Source organism: Electrophorus electricus, chromosome 7, assembly GCF_013358815.1.
Source record: "Electrophorus electricus isolate fEleEle1 chromosome 7, fEleEle1.pri, whole genome shotgun sequence".
Lineage (NCBI taxonomy): Eukaryota > Metazoa > Chordata > Actinopteri > Gymnotiformes > Gymnotidae > Electrophorus > Electrophorus electricus.
This window is the reverse complement of record NC_049541.1, coordinates 9087667-9115353: the sequence shown is the minus strand read 5'-3', so window position 1 is coordinate 9115353 and position 27687 is coordinate 9087667. Positions and strand designations below refer to the sequence as shown.

Here is a 27687-nt window from a genome sequence, read left to right as displayed (position 1 = left end):
CTGTCTTACAATACCTGTCAGACATGCTTGTTTTTGGGCCAGTCTTTGTTCTTCAAAACTCCCAAATTTATTTAGTCATGACCTGCAGTTTCTCCACCAAAGTTGCAAAGATTTCTTAAGATGGAATACCTTTATTTGGTCATATACATGTGTACAGTACAATTAAATGTTTCTATTCGTATATCTCAGAAAACATTGAGTTGGGGTCAGAGTGCAGCTTATGTTAATATGTAGCTTATGTAGGTCTTTATTCTTACAGATTTCTCCAGAGGATATTGAACAGTCAGACTGGAATTCATTTGTCAAGTCTGGTCTAAAGTGAGTGATGTTTTGTTTTGGGTTTTTTTTGTTTGTTTGTTTGTTTGTTTGTTTTGTTTTTTAAATCACTTTTTTAAAATGTTTATAACCTGCATAAAGGTTTTGCTAAAATATAATATTTTATAATATGCCTCTTGCTATGTCGTTACTCTGTCATCTCTGGCTCCTCAGGTATCGCTACCAAGATGGAATGTTTCTTGATGCCCTGAACTCATTGTTGGAGCTGATGTACACAAATGTAAAAGCTGCTCAGGGGCTAATACCCCTAGTAACCATTAACATGATGGCCACTAGTCACTCGCTCTTCCTGCCCACAATGCTGGCCTCCCAAGATGAAGCAGACGGTAGTTCTGAATCTAAGGGTACAAATTTCTGCAGTGAGCTTTTAAGTCCACTGAGTCATAAACATTTTTACCCATTCAAATAAAAAATGTCTCAAAACAGACATTTCTAATGAGTAACCTCCATTTTTCTTCTCTTTTTCAGGGGGACTGGTATCTCTCCTACTTACCTTGGTGAAAAAATGCCCTGAAATCTGTAGCAGCCATCATTTTATTGTTCTTCTTGGTGCATATGAAGCTACGCTTAGTAACACGGGTAAATAAACTCTGTAAGAGTTTAATATAGTAATGTGCAAGTAAGTAGCAACTTTGTGTTGGATCTTAAGTTGGATCACCTAGGCTGGTTTGTGGTTTGGGGGAAGTGGTAAATGCTCACATACAATTTCAAAACAAACTGAAGGTGCATAGGTTATTTATACAGATGATGTACAGGTTGTTTAAAGAAATACATAATTGCAGATTTTATGTAATTTGCATTTTCCATGTGACACAGTGAATATCATTTACTGAGTGAGAATCAATGATACACCTTGTATTTAAACTGTACCTCTCTTTATGCAAGTGTGTATATATAAAATATTCTCCACACGCCCTCCGGGCGGTCTTTTTTTTCCTTCAAACATGGGTCCTCTACCAGAGCCTGCATACTATGTGCACAATTAGGCAAGTTGTATGATGCCGGTCAGGTCGGCAGCCGTCATGATTGCTCCGACCATACTTTTGTACTTTCTTGAAATTCTCGCCACCTTTCTTTTTACTATGACGTGCATCTCTTATGACAGAAATACTCTCGTTTCCATCCGGTTATGAAATACTCACCTTAAGCCGGTTCTAATCTCGGACTTGTGTTGGCGGAGTGAGATCCTCAGGGAGAACAGAGGATGTGATGCGAGGAAACGGCCTCAAGGAAAGTGACCCGGCATCAGGAACAGGCTGAGGGCGCGGGCACATCATGCTCCCTTACCTAGCAAGCATCCTGCTAGCCAATGCCCAGTCTCTGGATAACAAGCTCAATGACCTCTGGGCCAGGACAAAGATCCAGAAGGGCTTTCAGGGCTGCAATCTCCTCTGCCTCACCGAGTCATGGCTGAACCCAGCAGTACCAAGCCATACCATCCAGCCGGCGGAGTTCTTCTCAGTACACCGTGTGGATAGAATGGTAGAATCTGGGAAGTCAAAAGGCGGTGGGGTGTGCATGATGGTAAACAATGGCTAGTGTAATGACACTAATGTTGTTACTCTTGCCCGCTCTTGCTCACCCAACCTGGAGCTGCTTGCCTTCATGTTTCGTTATTTTTACCTTCCTCATGATTTCACTTCGATCATCATCAATACCCTGTACATTCTACGTCAGGCTAACACAGGCATTGCACCGTGCGAACTCCGTGAGGCTCTCACACAGGTTCAGTTACATCACCGGGATGCTGCACTTATTGTGGTTGGGGATTTTAACAGCGCTAACTTCAAACGTACAGTGCCCAACTTTTATTAGCACATAACCTATGCAGAACAGCATCAGGGACAGAGCATCCTCCTTCTTAAATCCTGCACTTGTATACTTGTGCTGTTGGTCTGATGTTGGCCTCTAGAGTTGTCGTCTACAGCCTAACCGAGTTCTCGATGAAGGCTCTTAGAGGCCTTTTGATGATAGAGCCTCAAGCATTCCAGGATCCACATGTGGGTTATTGAATCATAGGCTTTCTTGTCATCAATCCAGGCGGTGCACAGGTTGGTCTGTCAGGTCTTACAGTCTTGAATGACCGTTTTATCCAAAAGTAACTGAGGCTTGGCTCCTCTCTGGTGTTCTTGCCAATGTCTTTTGGAGTCCTGCTCATGTTTAAGTCATAAGCTTTCTCAAGTTGGCTACAATGATGCCTAACAGGAGCATCCATATTGTCCAGATGCAGAATATTATTGGCCAGTAGTTTGATGGAACTACTCCCCTGAAGGGTTCCTTCAGGATCAGGACTGTCTGGCCTTCAGTTAACCTTTCTGGGTGGGTTCTATCCATTAGCAGCTGTTTAATTTGTGCTGTCAGGTATCCATGGAGTGCAGATTGCTTTTTCAGACAGTAGGAGTGGACCATGTCAGAGCCTGGAGCTGTCCAGCTCTTCATATTTGAGATCTTTTCTTGGACCTCTACTAAAATGACGTTTTCTTTTAAGGGAGGTTGCTGTAGTCTACTCTCAGGTTCAGCAACCACTGGACGTTGTTGGTGTGTGATGTCTCTGTCTCCCATATTCTTTGGCAGTATTGTTCAGTCTCCAGCATTGGTGGGTCAGTCCTTATGCTGTTACCCTTTGGATGGCTTGTAGAAGAACATATACTGTATATTCTCCAGGTTTGTACTTGTGTACGTCTTCAGCCTGGCTGCCAGGGCAGTTAGTCTTTGCTTGACAGTCTCCACGGCCTCACAGCTTGTTGTATTTCTCAGGTACCTTCACTACACCTTTCTGCAGTTCTGATAGCTGGCTAACTTCTCTCTGTGTTGCCCTTATCTTGGCCTCCATCCACTTCCCTTACTGAGGATGCTGCTTCTTGATGCTTTTCATCTTGTAGTCAACTATCACTGTTCCTGTGGCGTATTTCAGCTGTAATGCTGAAATAACACATTTTCCAGCAGTACTCCACTTGCTGTTAGTTGTCCACTTGCTGTTAGTAGTCTGCAATTACTAGTGCCCATCTTGGCCATGATCTTCAATCACAGGTCAGCAACTCTGTTGTTGAGTTTGATGCATGGGTTCCTTAGGTTTTGGTTCCAAATTTCATGGGAAATGGTAAGTTCATTACAAATCAGACATGCAAGCAATAAAAGCAAAAACCCAGCAGATAAGAGCATACACATGTTGCCAGACAGCAGTGCTCTCTTTGCAGTAGAGAGACTTTTGCTCATTGAAGAACTTTATTAAAATGGGAGAAGGAGATCTCCAAATTCTTAATAAAAACCTGAGGGGAACCATCTTCAGCTGGGTTTTTTTGTTTGTTTGTTTGTTTTTGATGGGAGGAAGTGGATGGTTACTTTTAGCTCAGACATGGAATATTCTTCATCTGTCATTAATAGATGTTTAATGAGGAGAGAATTTTTCCAATCTCTGAGTTAGTGCCTATAGTGATCTATAAAGATCGTAATAATGTTCCATGAGTGCATTATTTATCTCTACAGAACACCTTACTGAGTTTATTGCTTTAATTTTATGACTATTTTGGGCAGTCTTAATACCTTGTGTGCATCCTCTCCGAGTTCATCATGCTATTTTGATATGATAATAGCTCTTTTTGATAGAATACACTCAATACACATCAATTTCGATTCCACATTGATTCCTTCTAAATCTTCTGCATGTCCACAGATCAGAAACTTCTGCTGCTGATGAAAGAATATGAAAATCGTGATGTTGGTATAGCAGATGTTCAGTAAGTAACCAATTTTGTCTTGCTCTATAGGGGCATTTTGCCATGTTGTACAGTGTATGTACATTCAAATGTTTGCTATTGTATTATGCATAAGGTTATATTTTTCCTCATGTGTGCATGTATTTTCAGGTGCATGCTATGGGGTGCTACAGCAGTGGAGTACCATAAAGCACGGAAGAGCCTAGGTCCATCATTGTGGCAACAACCTACCTCTGAGCAGCTTTTGGCCCAGCTGGCTACAGATAGGATGCTGAAAACTGTGGCACTCTTCCCACTACACCGCCACCTTTTCTCCCAGGTACTTGACTGTCCAACACAAACACTTTTACACTAATTCCACACACAATAATACTTAAGTCAGTGTCTTAAGACACCCATACACAGTTGCCATAATCCACAGTAACCTTCACTGCAAATCCTTGTCCTCTACTGTTACACCCAGGTATAGTTATGTATAGTTGTGGATAGTTGTGGGTATTGTTTAAAGTTTCTGATACCATTACCCTTATTTATATTATTTTCTGAAACACTGAAATGCATTTTTTTTAAAGCAAAAAACAACAAAACAATTGCATTCTGGGTTTAAATACATTTTCTGAAATGCAAAAACAAATAAGTAAATAAATAATTTCAAATTACTTTTAAAAAGGTGTCCATGATAGTTTTCACATGACCTTTTTTTCACTTGTATGTCAAGATTTGTGCAAAACATCGGTTTCTGAACAGAAAAGCTGTTAAACATTATTTTGACAGCTGGTGTAGTGATGCTAAGTGATTGTTGATCACAAATAAATTGTAGATGGTACACTTGTTATATGAATGGCAAACACAAGAGAGTTTGGTTTACACACATGAAAAATATAAAGCAGGTGAAAAGTCATTTCAGTTGCTACTTTCCCTAACCTTTACAGTGCACTCAGTGATCCTCAGCATTTGTGCAAAAGCAGAGTTTTCGAAGAGTAGCTAGATTTCTCACAACACAGAGCAGTTTATTAATTCCCCAGTATAGAAAAGATGATTCCCTAACATATTTGTACATTCATTTGTTTGAAATACAACTGTATGTTATTTAACTTACTCCAGTCCATTTACTATAATACTTACTGCATTTTTCCAAAAATGTTAAATTCAACTTCTCTGCCAAAAAACATGAATTGTTCCAGTGTGATTTCTCTTCAAGAATCTCACAATGAAAATATACTTTGTCAGCTAAGCTTCTGTGAAATAGCAGCAGCAGGACTGCGTGACCTCCTGAGTCATGCACAAGTACCCTGCTGTGTGAACCGCCGTTGTCCGAAGCATGATAGTATTGACTGTTCATACTCTGGCTACGCTCCACGTCTGCTTTTAAGTAAATGCATTGTTCTGTCGTCTTCAGAAGAACCTGCCCAACCTTATTGCTATAGTTACTACTGGATTCTGGGAGCTTATTTGTAGCCTCTCCATCACTTGCTAATGATTCAAGAACATATAAAGAAGCCATAAGTGACCTTTTTTTGTATTATCCTCCCACCCTTCTTTGGTAGACGTAATACAGCATCACCCTGCTTTAATGTTGTTTTGGCATGCACCCACATTTTTGTTGTTAGCGAGCCTAGTATTTAGCTACTGAAACAGAGGTAAGATTGATGGATATTTTGCACATATTTTGCGCACAGTGCAGTGTAGGAATATCGTGAATATAGTTATATGGTTTAAAAGAAGCTTCAATGCAAAATTTGTATTGATGATTTTTAGTAATCAAGTTCCTCCAGTTTCTTGAGGTGTGTGTGTTTTGTTTTAATTTTGATATCGAGCCCTATGTTCTTTGTATTTTGGTATAGCTAGTTACATTTCTCTACATAAATAACATTTTTGTACGGTAACTTGTTGTTTAGCTAAGTATGTTTTTAAGGGTTGCTTGCTCAACACAGATTAAGCAGAATCTTCAAAGCTGCCACTTTATTGATTGAGATGTTCCATTATGGGGAAGATGGTTAAATATAATTGGTTGAAGGGAATGCGCGTACATCAACTCCCTTGGTGCTAAGGAACAGATGCTGTAGAAAGGCAGTTAGGTGGGTGATAGGTGTCATGCTGGTAAGCCATATTTGGTCATATATTAAGACTGAATTAACTAATTGATTATTTGTAAAGTCCCAGGTTTAAAATGATACTGACCAGTGGCAACTGTTTGTATTCCATATTTCCAGACAAAAAATTCTTTACTTTATTGATTGAAAAGTTGGCCACTAGCCCCAAATTTGGTGTTTTCACACTAAGTCCATTTTCTTAGTCTGTATCCGACTGAAATTTAAACCTTTAGTTCCTTTTCTTTTTTTCCCCCATACCAGGAAACATTTGCTGAGGTGCATGTGAATGGCTTAGCAATAAAGACATTGTTGCAAAAGTATTGCTTTGTAATATGAACCTATACAGATCTTAGGTCATCTGTACAGATTTGTGAACATTTGGGTAAGGTGCCAGTAGATTTCACCCAGCATAAGCAGATTTAGTGTAATGCCTCAATATGTAAGAAGTCTTTCCTAGAAAACAGGTGAGATTTGAGACATTCTTCACATACCACCAACTCCAGCACATATCCATCACAACTAATCTGATGTAAGGAAGGAGTTTGATCACTGATGGACCACTTCTTGATTTTTACAAATTAATTATAAGACCATATAAGTCACATTTCAGTATATTCTACAAAGGTGACTAATATATATTTTTTTTATTCTACTACAATTATGCTACATCCCTTCAATCACCACTTTGACTATTTTTGACTAAGACTATGAAGTACTCTTACTTAAATTGAGAATATTTCAACCATTATTTTAATCCAAACCATTATTCTTATGATAAACCTTAATACCCAAAAAATGATTTATTAGCTGTACTACTCAAGTTGTTTTTGTATGTTTTAAGGAGGCTGAAGAATTGATATTCACAGAGGAGAGAGAGGGCTTTCCAGATCAATTGTGTCCTTATGACCCTTGCTTCCTCCTTCCTCTGTTCAGCTTTATCCTCCGCCCAGGTAAACCCCAACTCCATGTATACATGCGTGTCTTTTTCTGTAGTATTGCTATCCGTAATTTAGAATGGTGCTAATCAATAAAGTATTACTTTAATTATAGTACTGTACCCGATTCCTGGAGTTCTGCAACGATGTCCAGTTACCAGAAAAATTTGTTTCTAGATTAACATAATGGTATCTGAATAGTTGTAATGGCTTCATCTCTTGCTTGTTAGAAGAAATAGTATTGCCCCTCCTGTCCTTCAAAAAAGTGCCTTTAAGGGCTGGACACCATGTTTTAATAACTCATTTTCTGGTCCCAGCTATTGTTCTGTATTTCAAGGCAATACTACTTGACATGGAATTTAAGGCAAAATTAATTATTCTAAAAATTAATAATAGTGTTCATCATGCACAGTCTTGGAGCATCGTACCATTGGATAATACCTCTATGTATGTATAGTGGTTAGAGTCTTTCAACGTTTGCTTGGTGAGTTATGTAGCTCAGAAATTACATGCTAGCAGTGAAGTTGAATGCAATTCATAGTCTCTAAACACTGGTCACTGTTATGCTAACCCTGAGTACGTTACTTGCAAAAAACAGACAACAGACAAATGGGGAGAGAAAAACTGAAACTATTTGAAACGTAGAAAGTTTTTTTTTGTTTTTTTGTTTTTTTTAATGAGATATTTTTCTTTCTTTTATTCAGAGTCTGTTGTCGACTGTCAAAAGTTTGTGTCCAGTCATGCTTTAGGTGTCACTGTAGTGGCCCTTAGTAGCTATGATCACAACATGAGGGCTGCAGCCTACCATATACTTGGCTCCTTCTACCAGCATCTGGAGGCTTCCTGCTTCAGAGAAAAGAAACAGGTACTCATACCAGCACAACTTTTAGTCCCTACTGTTGTTATTAAAACTCGCACAGTTGAATTACAAGCAAGCTATTTTGTCTCCAGTTGCTGTACCTGTTGGAAACTGTCAGGAATGGGGTTCACAAAAGCAATATCAGGGTCTCATTTATGCATGCCACCTATATCACCAAAATGGTTCAGCAGATTCTAAGACCTGGTAAGTGCTGTTTTGATTTATTTAACTTGTATTTGTTTTTGTGTTTTTTTACCTCTGTGACTGGGAGGTAATGACATGTCACATTATTGATAAGATAAATTTGTTTATTGTCAAAATGGTTTCACCTACAGAGGAGCACATGTACCTGGTGATAAATAGGTTTCTTTTGAGAACCCAGTATGTGGATCTCAGGAGGGTTCCTGAATTCTTCAAACTGTTCTATAGCTTTGATTTAGAGGTAATGTATCATTTTCTCTTTTTTGATATACCACTGTTTACAGCCAGCAATTTTTTGACTTTGAAACTGTTTGGCTCTCTCAGCACAAACTAGAGCGAGAGTGGGTGCTGAAGGTGTTGGAAGAGGGTATGAGAGATCGGCTGTCCTATGAATTATGTGAACAGCAAAGCATCTACCACACACTCCTTGGCTTCTGCAGCAGCCCTCTCGTTGATCAGCATGTGCAGGTATAGTGTGTCCATTACACACCAAGTTGGGTTTTAAAAGGGGAGATTAAATTATTCACTTTTTTTGGAAGTCACAATCAAATACTATAACACATTGTATGTATTAATGACAAACATGTATATCAGAAACAGCTGATAGTGACTAGCCAATCTGTTGTTAGGTAGAGGACTGATCTGAACAGTGCATGATCAACTTGCAACAGTTCAACACCCACAGTCATATTAGCCATGTTAATGGAGTGTTGGAAAGTCAGCAATGGTGATGAATGGATTATGTAATGGTTGACTATTAAGGCCTGCCATGAGATGGAGTGCAGTATGCAACTGTAAATTTATAAAATGCACCGCTAAGAGAAAATGGCTTTTGAATGGTTTTAACTAGATGTTTTTAAATGGTGTGTGATTAATTTGTCATTGTATATACATTAGCACTTGGCATGCTCAAGTTTCAGTTTATATTCTTAAATGGTTAATTATGGGTTTTCTTTTTAGGGCAAGCAGTTTTTCTGTGTAGTGCAATTGTCTGGGAAGTATTTCCTATGGAAAATAATCATGCCATTAATGTCTTCATTCCCAGATTCAGATTATCGATGTACTTAGGAAGACTGCACTTGTCACCAACGCATCTTGTGGCCTCACCCATGCTCATGGAGTCTTAACATGGACAGTACAGATTATAGAAAAGAAGTGAGTATTAAAAAAAAAAAAACCTGTATGTACAACTGTTGAAATGATATAATTTCCCTGTGATGTTCTGCACCTTAACAAACATTTCTTTCATCTTTAGTGTGACCAGATGTTTTATTTAAAAAAGACAAAATGTCATCTAATCAGTCACATGTTTTCAGTAGTTGTGTTGATGGCAGACTGCTCAACGCAGTGATAGGACTGCTCAGTGCTCTGTGGTTCACCAACATGGGCCAAAAGGAGAGCAAGATGCAGTGGAGCAGTTCAGCAGAGAAGCAACAACATAGTTTGGGCAAATGGCTACCTCTGCCAATCATCAATGACTTCCTGACTGCCCTACTCTCAGTCATTAGGCATCTAAGGTAACCAATCACTAAAATGGTTTTCGATTTGAAGCAAGAAATTTAAGATTTTAACCAGCTATGGATTTGTGGCTCACGTTTAAAAAAAACAAATACAATTATTTCTGAGGTACAAGTGTAAAAATTTAAGGACAGAAAGAAATTGTTGTAAAATGTAATCAAAAATAAAATATAAGCATTAAAGTGTTAAGATGATTGTGGTAATATCATTAGAAATGAAAAAGTAAAAAGACAATTTATCAGGCTTAGATATCAAGCTTATAAAATACCTGACAATGAAAAAAGGATTACATATTTATATACATATAAACTGGGTGAAATCTTTATAGCAATTGAAGGGTTAACCATGCAGAAATCGCCAAGGCCAGATGGGATCTTGTCCTTCCACACTGAAGATTTTCATTTAATTAGTTTGGATAATTAAAAAAAACCTAGCTTAAAGTCCAAGCAAAGTTCTCCAAGTTCTTTCCCAGTCCACAACCATTACACCATAATTATCGGTTCAAAACATTATCACTTGCAAAATTCTATTATGGTAATTAACTATTTATAGAAAATCTCACCTTTTAATGGAGTGAAACATTTTTTTCTAATCTATTCCAATCAGGAATGGAGTGAAAGCACATGAAATGCTGTGCTTTCTGAAGATTCTGGCATCTGTGCTGAGGCATCGTGGCACAATTGAGCATGATCCGAGGGATGCCAGATGTCTAGCAATGCACCCCCAGGAGCTCTCCTGTTCTGCAGTACTCACCTTGCTTCAGTGCTGGGGAACACTGTCCCAGGATACCACTTTACTTTGTGTACTTCAAAACCTAGCCAACAAACACAACATTAAAGCACTGCTTGGTAGGTATTAAGCAGGAATGTTTTGTTTCTAAAATTTATGTTTAAAAAAATTCAAGGCATTCGCCATTCCTTTTTTAAAAAATACTTTATTTTACATTTTATTCACTTTGCTGTCCTGTGATTGATTAATAAGTGATAAGTTGTAGATGTAGATATGATATAGATGTATAGGTGTAGATACATTATTGTTTTTAAATGAACCGTAAACAACCAAGTTGTTTTCTCAGGTAATGTTAAAGAGAAAGTGAAAGGGAATGTTTCTTCAGAGTTCCCTCAATCCTGTATGGAGAAACTCAGTGCGATGGCAGATGAAGATAAAGAGAAACATGAGCAGTGTTTGGTGGAATGCAAACCCCTCCTCACAAGTGTTCTCACACACTGGGAACCATGGCCTCTCCTACCCAACAGCCCTGGCCTTAAACCTAAGCCTTCAGCTCTGACTCCACCCAACAGCCCTGACCTTCATAGTGGAGACATGCCTGACTGCACCAATCTTATCAATGCAACTGCACACATACTCCTCAAATGGGTCTTAAAAGCATTGTCTGAGCAATCATATGATAATAGCACCTATGAAACTCTGAAATGGTTTCAACAAGTTATAGTGCCCCATAAAGTGATTGCAAAGTCTTTGCTAAATGATGAAGATATGAGAAGTGACCTCTTAGCACTGTACCACCAGACTTGTGAATACAGAATGCAGAAGCACTGCAACTCCAAATTAGAGACACTTCAGCTTTTTACCACAATTATGGTGCACTTGCTTGAGGAAGAAGGAACTTCTAATGTTCTTCACACAACTGTTTTAAAAGCATGTTTGCACCCAACTAATGATGAGGGTGCCAAAAAAGGTAAGACACACACAAGTATTTTAAATGGTTAAGTGGTACAGGTTACTTTATTCTCCAGTGTAATTTTGTTCTATCTGTTCTGCTCAGAGGCCAGGTTGAAGTTATTATCCTTGTACATCCATGAGCTCTTGAGCAGAGCAAAAGTGCCTCAGATGTTCCTGACCCATGCCCGACTAGTAACAAGACACAGAAAAAAGACACAGAAAAAATCCAGAGCACCTATTATGCAGATTTGTGAAGATGTTCTTTCGACAGTGGACATGACCATGTAATCATGAATCAAAAATCTTTTGAAGACCTTATTTTACATTTTACTTTGGAAGAACCCATTTTAACAAAGAAAATTATAAATGTGATGTTCAACATGCATGTCAATGTTGTTGTATAATAATGCATAGCCAGAGGATAATCACATGTAGACTGATTGATTTTTTTTCTTTTCTTCAATGTTAAAAAAAGTACTGTCCCTATTACGATGTTCGTGTCTTTGTGTGACCTACAAGAACCTATTGTGTGTGTATGTGGGTGTGGGATAAAAAATGTCATGGTACTACTCCAGTAATGTTAAGGTACAAAATGAATGACTTCTTTAAAGAATTGTTCAGCTCTAGCAATTTAAATAGTATTTTTAAAGCACCTCTCAGAACTGTATTATAACACATACTCGCAGTTGGCAACCAGGTGACAGTGGTACTTCTTGTCAGTGGCACTGCCCCCCCCCCCCCTGTTTTCCAAACAATTTTATTAACCTGTGATTTAATTATTAATTCAAATTGTTATTTTATTTCAGTCCTACCATCCAAATAAGCTTTCCATTATTCACATGTATTTCAGTTAGCTACCATGATTGAAACAATGAAAATCTCAATTATATATAGACTTCACAATGGAAAGGAAGGATTCCAAGATGTCTTTCAGTAAGCTTTAGGTCACATCCTTAAGAGATATATGATCACTTCTGGCTAAAAGGAAATAATTGCAGAATTTAAAATGTCAGTTTGAAGAAAATAAGTGTCATCCATGGGTGGAGAGTGATAGTTGAGGAAGTATAAGGCATTTCCTTGAAAAGTAATAGAGTAAGTGCTCGATAAATAGCTTCTACTCTGTAGAAGATATTAGTATTCAGTTAACAAGTATTGATTACAGAGGTTTTATAATTCAGGCCCTACTAAAGACAAAAATTTCACAGACCAAGCTTCTCAATGTCAGACTTCACAGATTTTAGAAGGCATTCTACATTTCACTGTATAGAATTTAACTACAGATCAGATACGGTACATCAGAACTGATTAGATTAACTGAAGCACCAATTGGCAAGCACACACATTTCGATACCTACAAATCATTACCCTGGCAATTATGGAAAGGACAGGAAAAGTTAGACTATGGTAAGAAAATTAGAAGCTTATGATTACGGCTATGACATTCTTGTAATGTTTTGAAAGTGCTGTTGCTAGTGATTTGATCCTTTATCAAAAGTGTTAAGATTGGACCCTAAGTTTATGATGCACTGTGGGTCCTGGCTGTCTTGATGAACCTTGTCTAGTTCATAACGTCTTAATTTGAGTTGGAAGAAGAGAAATAAGGTGGGAGGCGGATATATATATAAAATAGGGTCACCAAAATGCATGAATGACTCACCTAGGAAATAAAAGCCCTGAGTTCCTAGAAGAGAGAGGGAGATCGAAAATAATTAAAAACATTAAACCACAAAATCCTCATTACGGCAACTAACAATAGAGGTGTCGCATATTTAAATGGGAGAGGGCACATCCACCAAGCTCCCTTGTCCATCTTCCAGGATCGCCAACGAAAGCTGGAATAAGGACACTACTGCAGTACACTAATCGCCACAAACACTCATCCCTGTTGTGTACTTGCGTTAGGTGCAAGAACTCCAAATTACAACTCTACTTCCACCCGTAATAGTATTATACTCGCACTCTGCCTGGGAGTAGGCACAGCCTAGCGCCCAGTGAGAAGAGTCAAATATCTGGGTGGAATTACAAAGGGTTGTCAACACCACAAATGGCTACTTCTTATACTCTTGGAGCCCACAGTTAAGCATTCTCTGCCGGATCCTTAATCAGCTCAGCATGCATCACCACAATAGCATAGCTGAGAGTCATTAGCTCACAAACTATTTCCTCCTGTTCCCTTGCTCATTGATTCGCTGTTAAAATCATCAAACAACCAGGCAACCCCGTGCCCAAATCCACGCATCTGACATAAAAACTGGTAAGATGAGGAGGAATTTAATTAATGAACGGATTGTCTATTGTAGGCCTCGTTTTCTTGTAGGTATCAGTTGCATATCCTAAGAATTACCAATGAGAGCCTAGGCACAGGCTGTACTCGGGTGTAGAGAGACACAGGGTTAAGGTTATTGCAACTTATTGTGTCATAGTGTCAAAAGGTTTGTATAATTACATCCACCAGGGAACACAATGTTAACAATCAAAACTTAAGAATAAAATTTTGGAAAATTACAGTACCAAGAACTAACTTAAAGCTACCTTGATTATTGAGATGATTATTGGGACTCTTTGCTTATTCACAGGCCTGGCTGCACTTCCTTAATTTGACTACCACTATTGATGCAGGGTTACTTCTTCCCAAATTTTCTTGAGCGACTCACTTTAGTCGGACACAAGGATTGGTCACAGTTCACCAGGGGCGTCACAAGGATCTACGTCTATCATGACATATCAACTAGCAATGTCCAACAAAGGATGCAAGGGATACATTGAAGAATGTACATCCAATGCCACACTAAACAAATTTGTATACAGAGAACCATTGGCACACTTGTCACAGTGCACACAGCATCCGATCTTTAACCAAACAACCAACCGTTTCCTAATTCAATCTGGGGGTGATTCCCACCTTGCACAAATCTATTTTACTGAGTACGTAGTTGTATTAACGATTGTTACAAGGGTTTGAGCATCTGGGAAGTTAAGCATGCATTTTTCTGAGTCCAGGAACACTATAATTTGAAAATTAACATTGTGTACACAGCCGTAACATAATCTGTTGTCACACAATTTACTCAGTAAGAAACCTGTTTATGAACACATATAGACAACCACACAAGGCGAGAAACTGCTCCCACACTGGGACCGTGGCACAATATGATTATGGATTTCTTTAATGAATTTAACTGAGTGATATTCTAAACATCTATGGGTTTTTCGACATCTTCACATGGATGCACCATAATATGTAGCAATATGAACACTCATAATTTGTCCATCAGAATTGATAAGAATAATTGATGCACCACCCTGACTAACAGAGAAAATTAATTCATTTTAGTCAATGTATTAATTATTATTAATTCATCCTCAAAGTAATAAAGTCGCCAGTTCTATTAAAATACCACTCATAGATGACGAGTTATAACTAAGGGTATGTTTATTGAATAAGCAGAGGTAGAATAGGCCTAAAAATAATTAAGATTCTACTAATGACCAGAGGTACTGAGCTCACTAAAATCACGATAGTACAAACATAACAATGTAACTGAAACAATAAACCCAAACTATAGTGGTGGGAAAAAAAAAACTGTTTAAGTAACCTGTGAGAATTATTAACCAGGTAGGGCAGGCTACTTAGTAAACCAAATAATGACCAAGAAAACGAAAAACTTTCAGTGGACTTTTTCTGGGACCTTTACCTTCTAGGTGCTGCCCTTTCTTTTCACATACCAACCTCATCAGATATAGTTTAATTGCATTTTATATACCATTTCAAAGTCAGTCAAAGTCAAATGTGTGATGTATGTAGTGATTTTTATAACAGCTGTTGTAACAAAGCAGCTTTACACATGTTCGAATCTAAACCCCTAATGAGCAAGTCAAAGGTGACATAGCACACTCCTTAGAGCATGAGGAAGAAACCGTGAGAAGTACTCAAAGGGGGAGCCATCTTCCTTTGGTCGACAACGGATACCACAATAGCAACGATGTAACAATAAAGCGTAAAATATGCAGTGAGAGAAAAAAAATAATAAAATGAGCAATAAATGTCTATTCTGGTGTTCTAGACATCCAAGTGTGGGTTTGGTGAGTGTATGTGTGCCCAAAGCCCATCGTGCACAAGAACGTCTGTTCAGGCAAAGGAGAAATAGTTGGCCAGTGAAGAGGGGGTTGGACCACAGCAGAGGGTCATTAGGTGGTGGTGGGAGGAGCTATAGCAGCTGAGATTGTTTGAGACTCAGTAAAAAATGTATGCTTTTTGCATATCACGTGAGACCTGGGGTCACTATAAGAAACTATGCATTAGGGACTTTAAAAACAAAGCAATATATTTGTTTGGTCTTGAATTCAGGCAATAAGTCTTGAGGCCATGGCATCAGCCTATAATAAAATGGGTCTAGTTTAATTTTTATTTTTTTAATGACCTCATTGTTGGGTCAAAGATAATGGATGGAGAAGGGATGATTCACTACTGAGATACAATACTGTGTTCTCTAAGAATGTAGAGGAGAAAGGGGCAAAAAAGTGGAGAGAAGGAGACATGATTGGAGGATTCTCACCTCACCATGAGATTAGGAGATAAGAATGAGAATCAAAGAGGACCCCAAATTTAAGGTTTTCAGTTGCTCTTGAGACGCCTCCTTTATTGTATATCTTGTTGGTGTTCATAAAGTTTACCGTCTGTTCTTCTCCGTCACTGGAATGCTGCCTCTCATTGCCTGCTGAGTGCTTTGATTTTTTATTTATTTATTTTTACTATTGTCTGTAGTACCAGTTATCCATGTTCCCTTTGCGTTCAAGTGTGAGACGACATACGAAAGCTTGTTTAATTGCAAAGCAAAGATGAATGCACGGCAGCTTCAGTATGTTACGTGGAATATCACTTCTCTACACTTGGTCTCAGAGTAAAACGAGTAAAAGTAGAATAATGGAGATGAGTAGCATAAACGCATTACTGTACCAGGTAATAAAGCTACCTAGCTAGTTTATTTGTGTCTTAAACAAAAAAAGTTTCAAATGTTTCAAGTCCACAACCTTAGCGAGGTTGTAGGACATAAACTACACATCAATCAATCTGTCAAGTAATAAAAATAATAACACCTGTCTGAGAAATAATATGTAGCCTAATTAAAATCAACACTGACACATTAAATGTAACAGTTAAGATACGCAGAGGCTGAAAACGTGAAATTAAGATTATCCGACCAATGTTTAAACATTAAATTTGCTAACAATACCTTCTAAGCTTTACAGTATGTGTTAAATTGTAAAGCTGTAAAAGTATCTTAGTCAGAGGAATAGAAACAAAACCTAACGTTACACCTCACATAGCTACATCGATTAAACCTGTCAACAGCGTCGGATGAAGGTGTCATGATTTCGCGAATGCGCATTGATAGGAGAAAGAGGCAAATTAATTCACATGATTACCTGCCCGCTTCGAGCACTGGAATAGGGCCTAATATGACACTGAAGAGATTGACACACAAGGCAGGAAGGCACGAGGACCGACAGTTTTTCTCAAGTCGACACGATTATTTCGTAGGATTTTACTTTAGGATTTTTGAACGGGTATATGTAGGTTATGCATATGTATAGTCTATTCAGCCATGGACCTCCACACTCCAGTCCAGTAAGGGGCGGTAATTTCCTGATCATTGTTAGCCGCAAGTAAACACCGCAAGAAATAAACTAAGAACACGTAAAAAAAAAAACCGAAGAAGCGAAAACAAGAAAAACTCTGTTTGTCTCGATTGGCAGTTTGCCTTTCCCTAGTAGCTGGCTCTAATGAGCCTTGCGGCGTTCGATGTTGAATTAACAAGAACGGGAAGAACAACATGAGCTGTGGAAGACCTTCCTGAATGTCGAGTCTGCCTTTGATGTTCCGCGTGGACGTTTTGCTTTCAAAATTTCTCTCTCTTTATTTATCTACAGTGTGAACTGATAAATTGGTAATTGGTTTGTAAAAACCAAAGTATGGCTATAGCGCACGTTGCTACAGAGTATGTTTTCACGGACTTTTTACTCAAGGAGCCCACATCGGAAGCGAAGTATAAAGGTATAAGATTGGACCTGGCCCTGGATAAGATGGTTACTTGTATTGCAGTTGGACTGCCTCTACTGCTTATTTCCCTCGCCTTTGCTCAAGAGGTATCTGTAGGTAAGTGTTACATAGCTATTTATAGCTACTTTAGATAAACCTACCCTGCTTGCGATGCTTTCATATGCACACCACAAAAGGCTCCGCATCTATTAAAAACCCAACGACTTTCCCATGACTTCATGATCTTCGGTTCACTTCACAATGGATTGGTGTGAAATTTGTACTGAACATCCGAGAAACCCTAAGGATATTTTGCTAAATGTGTTCATGTAAATATTTGTTGCCGAATGTTTTATAATAATCAGTTTAACAAATGTATGTTTTTACCCAAATGAAGAATGTTTACTTACCTAAAATTTAATATATCCACTAGTTTTCACTTTCATGCAAAAATAAATACATTTTTTTGTAGTATTAATATAGTTCATACATCTATAAGTTATTTTGGTGCAAAATAAAATTATTGAGTTCCACAGATCTTGATAAATATAGCTTCAGATATTAAAGCCCATGTTCTCAATAGCATGATAATGGCTTTTCTTGATTACAGAGGCTACCAATAAATTCACATATTGCCCAAAAATGATGACGCATGTATCAATACAAGTGCTTGTTTTCATCTCCTCCCTATCATTTCTCATTTCCTCTGTTTCTCTGATTTTGGAACTTTGAACTGGACAATAAGGAACTTAAGCAAATACAGAAGAGAAGTGGAATAAAGTAATGTAAATCTTATTTTTTATTTTTTGACTGTGTGCTTTTTTGGATGTTGTGAATGGTGGTATATTTCTGTACTTTGTTGCTCTCTCCTGCAGTTGAACACATGAACTAGAAGTTCATACAAGTTTTCACTTACAATGATACAGAGAGGTTCTATGTTACATTTTGAGTTGGGGGGAGCAATTATATGCAATAAATTCATGCTATTTACAACACATCTGCAATCATAAATTTCATGAATTAAAAAAAAATTTATTTGAATACAAGAATTGGTAAAGTGTAAAATTTTGTTAGATGTAAAACACACATTAACTAGAAAAACATGTAGCTATTTGAACTCTATATGAAAATTTGATTATCAAAATCATGTTTATAATTTCTGCTCTTACAAGTGATGGAACTGAATTAGTTCCAGGTTGTTTTCATAATAGAAGCAATTAAGGGATCAAAAAAAAAAAACTTGTTTTATAAAATTTGTAAAGTGTTTTGTTATACACAAAACAATATGCGTGTTCTGTTCTCCAACAGAAGAGCATATGGTTGGTTGCAGTGAAAAGGGGATATGTGGTCAAAATGGGGAAATTCACAAAGCTCTATGGTTCTAATAGAAAGAGACAAACCTCACCAGATGTTACAAGCCTGCAGTGTAAAACCTAAGACGAGAAGCCAAGGATAATGAGGTCATATTCCAAGTCATATTTTATGTCACTAGGCAGCAGTTGTTACATATGATTACCTGTCACCTGAGAGCACACAAAAGCACAATTCTTTGTTTATCAACTTAGCCTTGGGTTTAACACAGTATTAGTAGCATTACGACAGTGGTTCACTCCAACCAACTTAGTCACCCAGGCAGCTTGTTTTCCATGGCCAAACTGCTCCCAGGTTAAGTTCAGGTTTAGTGAGAAATTTTGGTTGTCAAATTGATTACCATTATTGAAATGTGTATGGCACAAAGTATAGCATTGAAGAATTTATTTTTACTAAAGTTATCTAGTGATTTTGTTGTAGATAATACTAATTTAAGGGTGGTTGTGAGGAAGTTAGCAGAAAGGGCTAGTTAGTGGTAGTGGATAAGCACAGCACAGACGAAGTTGGGGAAATGCACCTTAAAGGTGGAGTGCCCTAATGGCATAGGATATTTTTACACCTTATCCTGTGAGTATGCACAATTTCTAACTTGCTGGCTTGAAATGTGGGATGTGATGTCCATGAAGTTAGTGGAATATGCTGGTGGGTCCACAGTGGTCACCCTGATTCAAAGGCCAGACGAGCAGCACTCTCCTTTAAGATTGAGCTTGAACTGCATCAGAACAGATGATAGAGCAGTGTTTCCTCTAGGACTTTTTCAGCAGTAGTGGCAGGCCCACATTACATACATACATAGATACACACACACACACACACACACACACACACACACACACACACACATCTATGTATGTATGTCTATGTGTGTGTGTGTGTGTGTGTCTGAGATTCCCTGTCAACACAGCTAGACATTCAATTTTGTCATGGATTTCCTTGGGGGAAAAAAAACCACATGAACACTTGTATTAAGTTTATAAAACATTACAAAATCCTATAGTTCCACTTCAAATACTTTTTTTTAGTTATGCATTTTTTTTAAAACTAGTGGAAATAATTTTTAAAAAGGAAAGATTCTTCATTTGGGAAAAATGATTCATGTTTTAGTGCTATTAAAACAGTATTATTGTAACCTATAGAACAATAAGCCCACAATGTATTTATGCACACACCTGCAGAAATGTAATAGGTTATAAATAAGAGTGGTGCTCTCCTGTTCTCAGGCACTCAGATCAGCTGTTTTTCTCCTGCTAACTTCTCCTGGCGACAGGCTGCCTTTGTAGACGCTTACTGCTGGGCAGCTGTACAGAGACAAGACACAGGCGGGCTACCCCTTTCACTGCATAAGGTATTCAATCATATAACACAGGCATACTAAGTCATGGTGCTTTATTTTGGAATTTGACCTGCATCTTCTAACCACATCACAGATTTGCACAGACATATCTGCTATTCTTGCTCTCATGTGCCCTGTGGACAAATTATGCTCCAACAGTGCTGAACTTACTAAACTAAAAAGTTGAAAAATGCACATAGTAGTAATGAATGTTTCAAAGGCCATCTTGGCTTTATGCTGTTTTTGTTTATTTTTTTAATTTGATGCTTATTCTCAGTGATGTAAACAGATAAGTATTAATACATTTTTCTTTTTCTCTCTCTGACGCACCTTCTCCATCCCATGGAGAAGTTTTTCCCCTATATCCTCCTATTTGTAGCAGTTCTGGTTTACGTTCCAGCCTTGTTTTGGCGTTTCACAGCCGCACCAGTTCTCTCCTCTGATCTGACTTTCATCATGGAGGAACTGGACCGCTCATACAACAAAGCAATCAAACTGGCCAAGGGTCTTAACAGCAACTCCACACATCTTGATACTCAAAGGTACGCGCACGTACATGCTCATACACACATACATAAAGGTGCCTATTTTGCAGTTACACGAACACAACTCTATGCAGGTAAACACACACCATCTTAGCATGCATTGTTTTACAGGTTAATAAACACAACAGTGCTTCATGGTTCAAATGCATAGGAGTTTCTCTCTCTCATGCAGAGAGTAATGAAGTTTTAATCATTAATCATTAAATCAATCAAGAAAAGTTCTTAACCATAACCTTCTAAGAGTTCTCACTGTAACCTGAATCAACACATTTATATACTGTATACACTGACCATCCATAATATTGAAACCTCCAGCCTAATATTGTATAGGTCTCCATCATGCCACTAACACAGCTCTGACTCATTAAGACATGGATTCCACATGTTCTCTAAGGTGTCTTGTGGTATCTGGCACCAAGGCATTAGCAGCAGATCCCACAGATGCTTAATTGGATTGACATCTGGGGAATTTGGAGGCCAAGTCTAAACCTCAAACTCTCATGTTCCTCAAACCATTTCTGAACAATGTACAGGCATTTGTGGTTTGGCCGGGGGCATTATCCTGTTGAAAGAGGTCACTGCCATTAGGGAAAACTGTTATCTTGCAGAGGTATACTTGGTCAGCAGTAATGTTCAGTTAGGCAGTTATGTATCAATGCAACATTAACATGATTGGAAGGACCCAAGGTTTCATAGCAGAGCATTTCCAAGAGCATCGCACTGCCTCCACTGGCTTGCAATCTTTCCATAAAGCATCTTGGTGCTATCTATTCCCCAGGTAAGTGATATGCACACTCACAGCCATCCACATGATATAAAAGGAAAAGTGATTGATCAGATCAGGCCACCTTCTTCCATTGCTCCATGGTCCAGTTCTGATGCTCACATGCCCATTGTAAACACTTTCAGCAATGGACAGGGGTTGGTATCGGCATGACCAATCTGCAGCTACGCAGCCCCTTTTACAACAAGCTGCAATGCACTGTGCTCTGACAATCTTTCTATCATAGTTAGCACAATTTGTGCTGGAGTAGCTCTTCTATGGGATCATACCAGACAGGCTAGCCTTCTCTCTACATGTTCATGATCCTTATGCGCCCATGACCCTGTTACCAGTTTTAGTTATCCTTCTTGTACCACTTTTGGTAGGTACTGACCACTGCATACTGCCATTTTGGAGATGCTCTGACCCACTTGTCTAGCCATTGTTATTTGGCCATTGTTGGTGTAGCTCAGATCTTTGTTTGCCCATTTTTGCAACACACCAACTTCAAGAACTGACTGTTCACTTATTGCCTAATACATCCCAGCCCTTGCCAGATGTAATTGTACAATTGTAATGAGAGAGTCAGTGTTATTAAAACCTCTGATGGATGAATATTATGGCTGATTGTATGTGAACACAAGCAAGTTCTTTTGTTTGAGATGTAAAAATTCAGGATGGAAAAAAGTTTTGCCATAATTTTGTCAGTTGGTTTCACTAATTTAATTGTACCTGATCTCTTGACCTAATTAGCATAGCCAGTCAATTGTGTAAAAAAAAATGTAAAAAAAATCCCAGTAGTGTATTTTTACTTTCTGCACCTAAAATAGACCTCATATTTGCGGCTATACAAGAAAAGAGTAAACCGCACCAAGTTTCTGACTCACTTTGTGGGAATATGGTCTGGCTACAGAACAGGACTGCCACCTGGGCCAGCCTATTAAGAGTCAAACTCTCCCTCGACCCTTACATACGCTACACTAAAAAAGCATATTCCAAGTTTGCAAGCTTTCACTTGTATAGTGAATTATTAAGCAACTTACATTTACATTTAGAGTATTTTGCAGACACCCTTGTCAACAGTGACTAAGAGAAGTGCCTTGTAGCGTCTTTCAAATACATATCCTCATGCAACTTAAGACAGAAATTCCTGGCCCAGCTGTTTATTTGCCAGTGTGAGGGTAAACATCCAACACTTTTGCTGATGTTTAGTGATTGACTTTGCTCATTATTTTGAGGTTGTAATCATTATCATTCATGTGTGGCTGTGGATGGATCTCTCTGTATGTGTGTGTGTGTGCGTGTGTGTGTGCGCGCGCATGCATGTGCTTAGCTCTGGGCCAGATGTGGCAGAAACTTATTTTAGATACCCGCTGGTGGAACAGTATCTGAAGACCAAGCGATTTTCTTGTTACATCTTAATACGGTACATACTGTGCCGGGCCATCACATTTTTAGCCCTGCTGCTGACCTGTGCCTACCTGGGCTACTACATCCGACTGTCTGCAACGGACGAGTTCTCCTGTAACATCCGCTCGGGTGTGCTGCTCAATGACTCATCTGTACCTGCTGCTATGCAATGCAAGCTGGTGGCTGTGGGAGTGTTTCAACTCCTTAGCTACATCAACCTGGGAGTGTATCTTTTTCTGGTACCTGCATGTGTTTATGCTATGCTGGTTCCCATGAAAATTTCTGGTGCTTTCCTGAAGCCATATGAGATGCTGCCCACGCTTGGGGTGATTGAGTTTGGAGACAGAACCTGGGATGACTTGTCTATGTACTTGCTATTTCTGGAGGAGAACCTGAGTGAACTGAAAAGCTACAAGTGCTTGAAGGTGTGTGTACACTTATCCTGTGATTTTGAATGAAGCTGCTTAATGTCATGCATAAATGAAACAGGTAGGGTGTTTGGGGTGTGTGTGCGTGTGTCTGGTGGGTGTGTAGGTGCTGGAGCACTTAAAAGAGGGCAGAGAGGAGCAATTTGATACTCTGCTCCTGCTGCAGACGCTAGGACAGGTTAAAACGGATGTGCTGGATGGCAGAATTTGGAAGATCCCACAGAAGTCAGAATCAAATGAGACCAACAACCAGGATGGCCAGAGAAATTGTGTGGAGATGAAAGGTGAGAAATGAAATGGGTGTTATATACTGTGCGAATCTAACAGGGCTAACTGCATGATAAAACAAATCATTTTGAACGGACAAAAAAAATTCTTCTGTAACATAGTGTTATGTAATCCCTATCCCCATTACAAAAACACATCATATCTCTATAGCTCTGTGTGTCCAAAATAGTCTCATCTTGTTAAAAAACCTTTCCAACTTACTTCTATAAGCATAATTAACACTGACATTATTGTGGCAGTTGACCTGGTGAAAGTTTCTGTCAAACAGTGGTGGTGTGGTTTTTACTTGACACTGCTGGATTAAGAGTAGTCCATTACACCTAAATATTATACTCCTATAATGGAAATTCACTACTGATGGGTAGAGTGGTCAATAACATAAATTGTGCATGCCAATTAATGTGGCCATGAGTGTATTCCAGTGATTCTAAATGAAAATTAACATTATCTTCATGTAAAGTTTTACTGACCAATCTAAAAATAAAAAACAATACTAGTTTCTGTAAATCAGAAAGCACTGCATGCATTAGAGATTCAGGGTGATGTCTATTATGTTGCATGTTTATAATTTACCTGTATTTTTGTATGTACACTTGTTTGTTTATTTTGTGTGTGTGTGTGCATGCATGTGCTCTTTGGATTCTGTAGAAGTCTCTCCTCTTCTGCTGGAAGACTGTGTCAGGAAGTCCAGGGACAAGGTTATACACCAATGAGTGATCTGGCATTTCTGTTTGTACAATACTATGATGTGGGTAACTGCTGTGGTGATGGGATGGTAGACACTGTTCTGGGAGATAACGTGGAGTTAACACTGGAGTGGGCACCACTCCGTGTTGCCTACTGGGTACTTGTTCTGCGCTGTGTGCACACATGCATGTGAGTTTAAGTGTGCAAAGCAATGTGGTGTGTTAATTCAGTGCTGCGTTATGCTACTTTTAAACAAATTTTTATAAGAAATGCTTACCTGCCTGTGTGTGAGGTGCTAATAAATATTAGACTGGGCTAAGAGTTTTCTTCTGTATGTAGTACATGTGATACTATACATCATATTGGCTTGACTACAACAGCTCATACCAGCAACCTTTAAACTGACAGGTACCTATTGGGTAGGGATACACACAAATTCATAGGCAAATGTATAACTACATTGATAACTAAATGCAAGTTTGTGAGTGTTCTCACTGGGTTTCAGTGATGAACAACTTGAAAACACAGTTTATTGCATTAGATGGGATAGCTGTCCCATTCACTCTATTCATTCTGTGTAGTTGTCATTTCATATGAATTTGTGTGCTTTTAAAAGCATGCTAGATTCAAGATTTTGTATGTTTCTTGTCAATAAATCAGATTTTTACACTTTGGTCATTTGTGGTTGTGTTTACATGTCTGCATAGGTGCATTCTTACTGCACCTACAGAAAAAGGTACCTGGAATGTGGATGTTTAAGGATATCATGCTGGTATCACACAACACTTATTGGCATTATAGTTAAGAATTAAGTTGTTTAAATACCTTTGCTATCCCTATGTTAGACATGTAGATATTTGTGCATTTAGCACATTTAGTAAAATTAAGTATTACTAATTTTAATGAGGTTACTAAGCACTATCATAACTAACTTTAGAGAGAACACTGAACATAAGCTTAATGATTTTAATACACTTTTACCTCAAGGGGACTTCACATCCAACATTCAGAGTCTTCTTTCAAAGAAAGAAAAAAGTCCAAAAAGTTTTTTTTACTTTCAAAAAAAGTAAAATACACTGTAGAAGAGTATGTTGGCAGTTTTCTCTTTCTCAGACATGGCTGGGTGAGAGAAATCTATATGGTATAAGATGAGAAACAGGAAGACATGTTTGTAATAGATAGCCTGTCTTTTAATCATAGACAGGATTTGAACTGTGATTAGGCAGAGGCTGTTTAGTTGGATATATTTTAAGCCAAAAATTTATCTTTTTTTAATAGGCACCCATTATCACTCTCTTAATCAACTACAGTCATTATACATGGAGACTTGGAACAAGGGTATGCACAAAACATATGGGCATAATACAACAAAAATGAGGTTGCTCTATGCTATAAATTACAGTATTTCTGCTGTGTGTGATATGAGAAGAGTCAGATGATCAGATGTGATGCAGTGTGCCAATGTTGACATTGCTTGGGGAATTTATAAATCAAATTTTATTCAGACAAAATAAGGTAATAAACAGCTTTTAAAACCATTAGAATTAATCAGGAAAGAATCAGAATGATGCAGGTAATTAGGATGAGGAATCTTGACTGGCTGAAGTTTAGGAGACTCTTCCAGTTATGCATAATGTAAGAAATTACTAAATTAATCAAATTAAACTATTAATATCATTTTTTACAACAGGCATTGTCAGAAACCAGCTTTATAAATGTCTGGGACCAGGCCCCCAGTTAGCACACCAAAAGCAACAGTAACAAGAAAGAAACCTCAAGAAGAACCTAGACTCAAAAGGGAACCCGTCCTCCACTTTTCAACATCAGCAAGCACAACATGAACAAGGTATTAGATAAGAAAGCCATGGAACAACAGAAAAAGTAGGAAGAAGAGGGTTAACATTAGAATTTACATGATGGTGAAAGTTATAGGAGCACAGCAAAAGCACATAAAAAAGATTTACTGGAGCCAAAGAAATTGTCCACAGCCACAAGAGATGTGTTTCAAGATGTTATGACCCCATTGTATGGCTTCTGTTTCAGGTTATGTTACTCATCATCTACATCTCCATCCATGCGCCATGCCAGGTGCTCATGGTCCTCCGTGATTGCGGCACCCTTTGTCCCGATTGGTTGTCTCACCTCACACTACTATATACGTCCCACCCAAGTGAGAAGAGGAGGGGACGGAATTGCCTTTTACTATTGCGGACTTTGTTGATGTCTGACTGATTTGTGCCTTTGTGAATATATGTTTTTGTGGTTGTGAGTATGCGAGAGTTGCTTTGAGTTCTAAGCCAAATACATTGTTGCACATGCATGTGACACTGTTTGGCGAAACTGATGTGTCATGATTAGTCCCTCCCCAGTTCCAGCCTCCTTACCACTCATCGTTACATGATGCAGTCATAGAAATTGTTTTTGGGAATAATTTGATCACCAATATTATTGGACATCATGGAAATGAAGATGCTTATTTTAGCTGACATTTATGTGGAGTTGTTTCGGTGCAGATATGAGCTGGAAGTTAAGAGATGGTTCAGTGGCTTCTAGCATGGACTAGCTATGTTTGCATCACAAATCACTGGATCTTTCCATTCACTGCTGGAAAAATTCAGAATCCTGCTACACATTGTAAGTATAAATGAGAAAGCATACTATTTCTTTACAGTATTTCGACATTTTCCCCACCATAAACTTTTAGCCTAATAGTAATGAAGCTAATATTGTTTAGCGTTTAACAATGAAGCTATAATGAAGCTAATGTTGTCTTTTAGTAAGTTGTTGAACATTGTTGTGATGTTTTTGTTCTGATGACTTTGGAGACATTTGGAGATGTTTTTGGGCACTTTAGAGATGTCTAGCACACCTAGTGGAAAATACTGTGTAGCCTCACATAATGTCATGTATATGCTCAAAAGTGTTTATGTTATTGTATAAGACCCTGGTGAATCAGGAAATGTAAAGCATGACTGAAAATGAATCTCTAGCATCAAAATATACATTGTAAACCCCCAAAATAAAAGGTGGGTTTTTTTGTTTTGTTTTGTTTTTTACATTTTCTTCTGTATTAGATAAGCTCAAATGGAACCTAAATGATGGAAAAATAAGCCTGGATATGAATTGATGTCTTGTCCCAAGTGTCTGCTTCAATTTGAATCCTGAATTATCATTGTGCTATGTGTACAATATCAGATAACTAGTGTTAAAGTACAAATAATTTAAAAATGAGCCTAAAACTGGAGGTGCACATATTAACTTGTAAGTTTCCTGCAGTATTCAAAGCTTGTGTGCTTACCAGGACACAGGGATAGAAATGCACAGATGTTAAGGATCTGTCAGAGTCAGTTATATGCATTGATCTAGATAAACAGACAGGCAAAACAAATGTTGTGTTGGGCCCTCTGCAAGATCTCTCTGCTGATAGTTGTTCATTTGAATCGACTTTAGGTCGAGATAAGCTTAGTGCAGCTCAACAAAA

General features: G+C 38.3%; 2 protein-coding genes across 9 annotated transcripts in view; both read left to right on the top strand.

The window, feature by feature from the left end:
• urb1 (URB1 ribosome biogenesis homolog) overlaps nt 1-11827 on the top strand; it is a 54641-nt gene extending 42814 nt beyond the window's left edge. For 2 of the 5 annotated variants that reach the window (XM_027025919.2, XM_027025917.2), the window contains exons 27-41: nt 260-318; nt 490-680; nt 805-915; nt 4010-4073; nt 4203-4371; nt 6987-7095; nt 7785-7945; nt 8032-8143; nt 8275-8381; nt 8465-8608; nt 9186-9295; nt 9457-9657; nt 10265-10506; nt 10734-11357; nt 11445-11827. In XM_027025919.2, the coding sequence (XP_026881720.2) occupies nt 260-318; nt 490-680; nt 805-915; nt 4010-4073; nt 4203-4371; nt 6987-7095; nt 7785-7945; nt 8032-8143; nt 8275-8381; nt 8465-8608; nt 9186-9295; nt 9457-9657; nt 10265-10506; nt 10734-11357; nt 11445-11629 (2589 nt within the window). In that variant the 3' untranslated portion in view covers nt 11630-11827. The remainder of the gene's footprint in view (nt 1-259; nt 319-489; nt 681-804; nt 916-4009; nt 4074-4202; nt 4372-6986; nt 7096-7784; nt 7946-8031; nt 8144-8274; nt 8382-8464; nt 8609-9185; nt 9296-9456; nt 9658-10264; nt 10507-10733; nt 11358-11444) is intronic. The other 3 variants (XM_027025920.2, XM_027025918.2, XM_035528305.1) reach the window with 3 other exon arrangements.
• Nucleotides 11828-16959: 5132 nt separating this feature from the next.
• On the top strand, nt 16960-27393 carry panx1a (pannexin 1a). 4 transcript variants are annotated; one of them, XM_035528364.1, is made up of 7 exons: nt 16960-17498; nt 19973-20097; nt 20434-20627; nt 22727-23228; nt 23338-23515; nt 25897-26052; nt 26250-27393. In XM_035528364.1, the coding sequence occupies exons 1-6, from the start codon at nt 17315-17317 to the stop codon at nt 25965-25967; spliced, it is 1254 nt and encodes a 417-aa protein (XP_035384257.1). In that variant the 5' UTR covers nt 16960-17314; the 3' UTR covers nt 25968-26052; nt 26250-27393. The 4 variants fall into 4 exon arrangements, with proteins under 4 accessions (XP_035384257.1, XP_035384260.1, XP_035384258.1 ...); XM_035528365.1 differs by having other exon boundaries at nt 16964-17498; nt 20437-20627; nt 26250-27391; XM_035528367.1 differs by lacking the exon at nt 25897-26052 and having other exon boundaries at nt 16961-17498; nt 26250-27390.
• The last annotated feature ends 294 nt before the right edge of the window (nt 27394-27687 follow it).